Here is a 3061-nt window from a genome sequence, read left to right on the forward strand (position 1 = left end):
GAATGAGGAGGAGGAAGAGATGGCGGTGGTGGAGGTGTAGGAGGTGGAGGTGGAGAAGGTGGAGGAGGCAGGCAGCAGCGAACGCAAAACGACGATGGGATGTGAACGAGGTGAAGCGGCAGAGGGATGAGAGGAATGGTGGAACGAACAGACGGAGGACGAGGGAGGCGATGGGTGGTCGTCTTAGGCGGGGACGGAGGGGAAATACAGGAGGGGGTAAAGTTACTTTCCCGGAGAAATAAAAGTTAATGGAGTTCCCTACCCCCCTCGTCCCACTACCTCCACCGCCTTTTTCTTCTTTTCCATCTCCTTGCCGGCGTACAACTTTCACGAAAGTTATTATATCTTAATTTACTATTGAACATTATCTGAAATTTCTCCAACGTTTCCGTTTTAATGCGCTGGAGAATACGAACGAAGAATATGCGCGTAGCATAGTCCGACCATACCAGAGACGAAATAACGTCGATACACCTTTCATCGCTAACAAAAGGAAACGAAACGAAAAATAGGGAAGATAGCGTGAGGAAGAACGTGCCTCGTTCGTACGTTTCGCCGTGGTTATGACTACGCGAGATAATACGTGCTCTTTTCTCCCGATGATCGGTAACTCGCGCGTTTCATAATTCTCGTGGAAAGAGATACATACTTTGCGAAACGTCGACTATCAACACTTTACCGCGTCTTTACATTCCTGACGTTTGCTTTGCTTCTACGCGATGTAACTTTGACCGTTATGCAAACATTATATCCTCGTTTATCGGATATTCGTTTGGCGATGTAGTCCTGGTGTCAACGACCTTGTATGTACAATCACTACCAACGTATTCTCGACTCTCGATGTCTTGTCCACGATGAAAACGAACGAATTGACTTATTTTACCAAGCTTCACCGGGACAGCCTGGTTTCTGCTATACCTAACGTTAACTCCCCCCTTAGCTCTTTCCCTCCTTCTCTCTTTCTCCGGTGCTCGCTCTTTTTTTTTTCTCTCTTCCATTCCCGTTCCCATTCTTGTTCCTATTCCCCATTCCTATTTCCGTTCTCTTCCCTTCCTTTCCCAGCATTTCGTCTTCCAGGCCACCCCTCCCCCCGCTTTGATTTACGACCATAAGTTGTAATATTTGCGCCACTATTGTATGGTAATACGCACAGCAAAAAATATGTTAATGGTTGCCATAAAGAAGATATACAGCACGTACATATACATATGTATCCCATTTCGCGGCATGTACTCGCTGTACATATAGAAACTCCACTCTCGACATCCCATCTCTTTCATTTTCCTCCAAATGGTATCCTCCGCTTTCTTCTCTTTCTTTTATCGTATCTTTCTCTCTTTGTTTAACCTCCTCCCCTCCGTTTCTATACTTTCTTTACTTTTCCCTTTCTTACCTTTCCTGTTTTCAAACGGTATTTCGAACGGTATCGCTTTCGTCGATTTAACTAACGAAAGTACGAGCGTACGAAGATGGCTAAAATACAGTGCTATATTTCTTCTTGCTTTTAAATCGTTCGTTGGTCGATGCGTAGTTACGACCGGTGATATACCCCAACGGTAACGATAAAACGATGTCGATATCGAACTAAAATAATCGACGGCGTTTATTTTTCGAACATCGGATGAAACTTTCTCGAATATCATAGTACGTAAAATATATGTGGATATATCGTACGTAGATCGTGTTTCTCCGCTACGTAGACGTAAACTAGCACTGCTTTGTTCTTGCATCATCGATCGAGCAATATCGAACGATCGATTGAAATTTATCGATCGGTATTCGGACGCTGAGATCGTGTCGTTTCGCCTTCGTAATCCCTTTTTCGCTACCACGGCTGCTGTTGCTGCTGCTTCTACCGCTGCTGCCACTGCTGCTGCGCTTCTCTCTTCCATAACTCGAACAATTCCAATAGTCGTTAATCTGTCGGAAACTTTCGGAAAACTTGCCGTTATTGCAGGTACAGAGGCGAGCAGTCCATGCAAGTAGGATAAGCGGAGAAGCGCAAGGAGAAGGAGAATGGTAGAGAGGAATTGGGGTAAGATGAGATGAGATGAGATGAGATGAGACGAGATGGGATGAGATGAGACGAGATAAGATAAAACGAGATGAGAGGAGACGAGATGGGACGAGACGAGACGAGACGAGACGAAATGAGATGAGATGAGATGAGATGGGAAGAGAGAGAGAGAGAGGGAGAGAGAGAGAAGATAAAAGAGAGTAGAGAAAAGGAGAAAGATGGTCGAGTAGGCGAAGAAGAAGCCTATTTGATGGGAGGTGGAAGGGTTCGGAGAAAGGAGTTCGCAGGGCAGATTCCACGCAGAGATGCGACTCTAGAAGAGTCGAGGGAGAATGGGGATGGGAACCGGTGTGCCGAGGTAAGTTAAATAAACTTGTTTAGTTTCGCGGAAACTTCTGCCTGGCCATTGTATTCGACTGCCTCGCTGCCGAGTTTGCTCTGAAACTTTCGAATACGAACGAACTCGGTTCTCCGTTACGCTTTATTCGCTTGCTTTACCAACTTGCTACCTACCGTTAGTTACTTCTCTCTCCCTTTCTTTCTTTCTTTCTTTCTTTCTTTCTTTCTTTCTTTCCTTCCTTCTTTCTTTCCTTCTTTCTTTCCTTCTCTTCCTCTTCTTCTCAAGATCCCAATGCTTTCTATAGACATAGGCCGTATAAGCGTACCTCGTTGCTCTATTTTTTCGTCATCGCCGTCTCGGCGCTGCGACGCGACCGCGGCGCGCTGTCTCGATATCCCATCACTGCGAACGTTGCCCCCGTAACGTCTTCGCCTTGACCGTTCTTTGTTCTTCGCGTCGCCGCGTTTACGAAAAACAGACGGAAAGATTTCTCTCTGTCGTTCGCCGTTTCGTCCAGAGATTAGGCAGAAAAGGGAATCCGATCGGAAACAAAATCGGGCAAAGTGCCCCGTCGCTAGTGTGGCAGCAGACCGAATGGCTTATTGATTTAACGAGAGAGAGAAAGAGGCGAAAGAGAAACAGGAGGAAAGCAAGCACGGGGAAGAACGGGGGAGGCACAGGGGAGCACGGGGAAACACGGCTCG

General features: G+C 46.5%; 2 protein-coding genes across 2 annotated transcripts in view; one reads left to right on the forward strand and one right to left on the reverse strand.

Annotated features, from left to right (window-relative positions):
• Positions 1 to 3061, reverse strand: part of LOC100747449 (GATA zinc finger domain-containing protein 10) — a 26947-nt gene that overhangs the window by 18047 nt on the left and 5839 nt on the right. The gene's annotated exons all lie outside the window — the stretch shown is intronic.
• Positions 1556 to 3061, forward strand: part of LOC112212890 — a 13403-nt gene continuing 11897 nt past the window's right edge. Inside the window, exon 1 of the mRNA XM_033320845.1 lies at positions 1556 to 2375. Coding sequence (XP_033176736.1) covers positions 2350 to 2375 — 26 coding nt within the window. The 5' untranslated portion in view covers positions 1556 to 2349. The remainder of the gene's footprint in view (positions 2376 to 3061) is intronic.

The sequence above is a fragment of the Bombus impatiens genome, unplaced genomic scaffold (assembly GCF_000188095.3).
Source record: "Bombus impatiens unplaced genomic scaffold, BIMP_2.2 scf_0361, whole genome shotgun sequence".
NCBI lineage: Eukaryota > Metazoa > Arthropoda > Insecta > Hymenoptera > Apidae > Bombus > Bombus impatiens.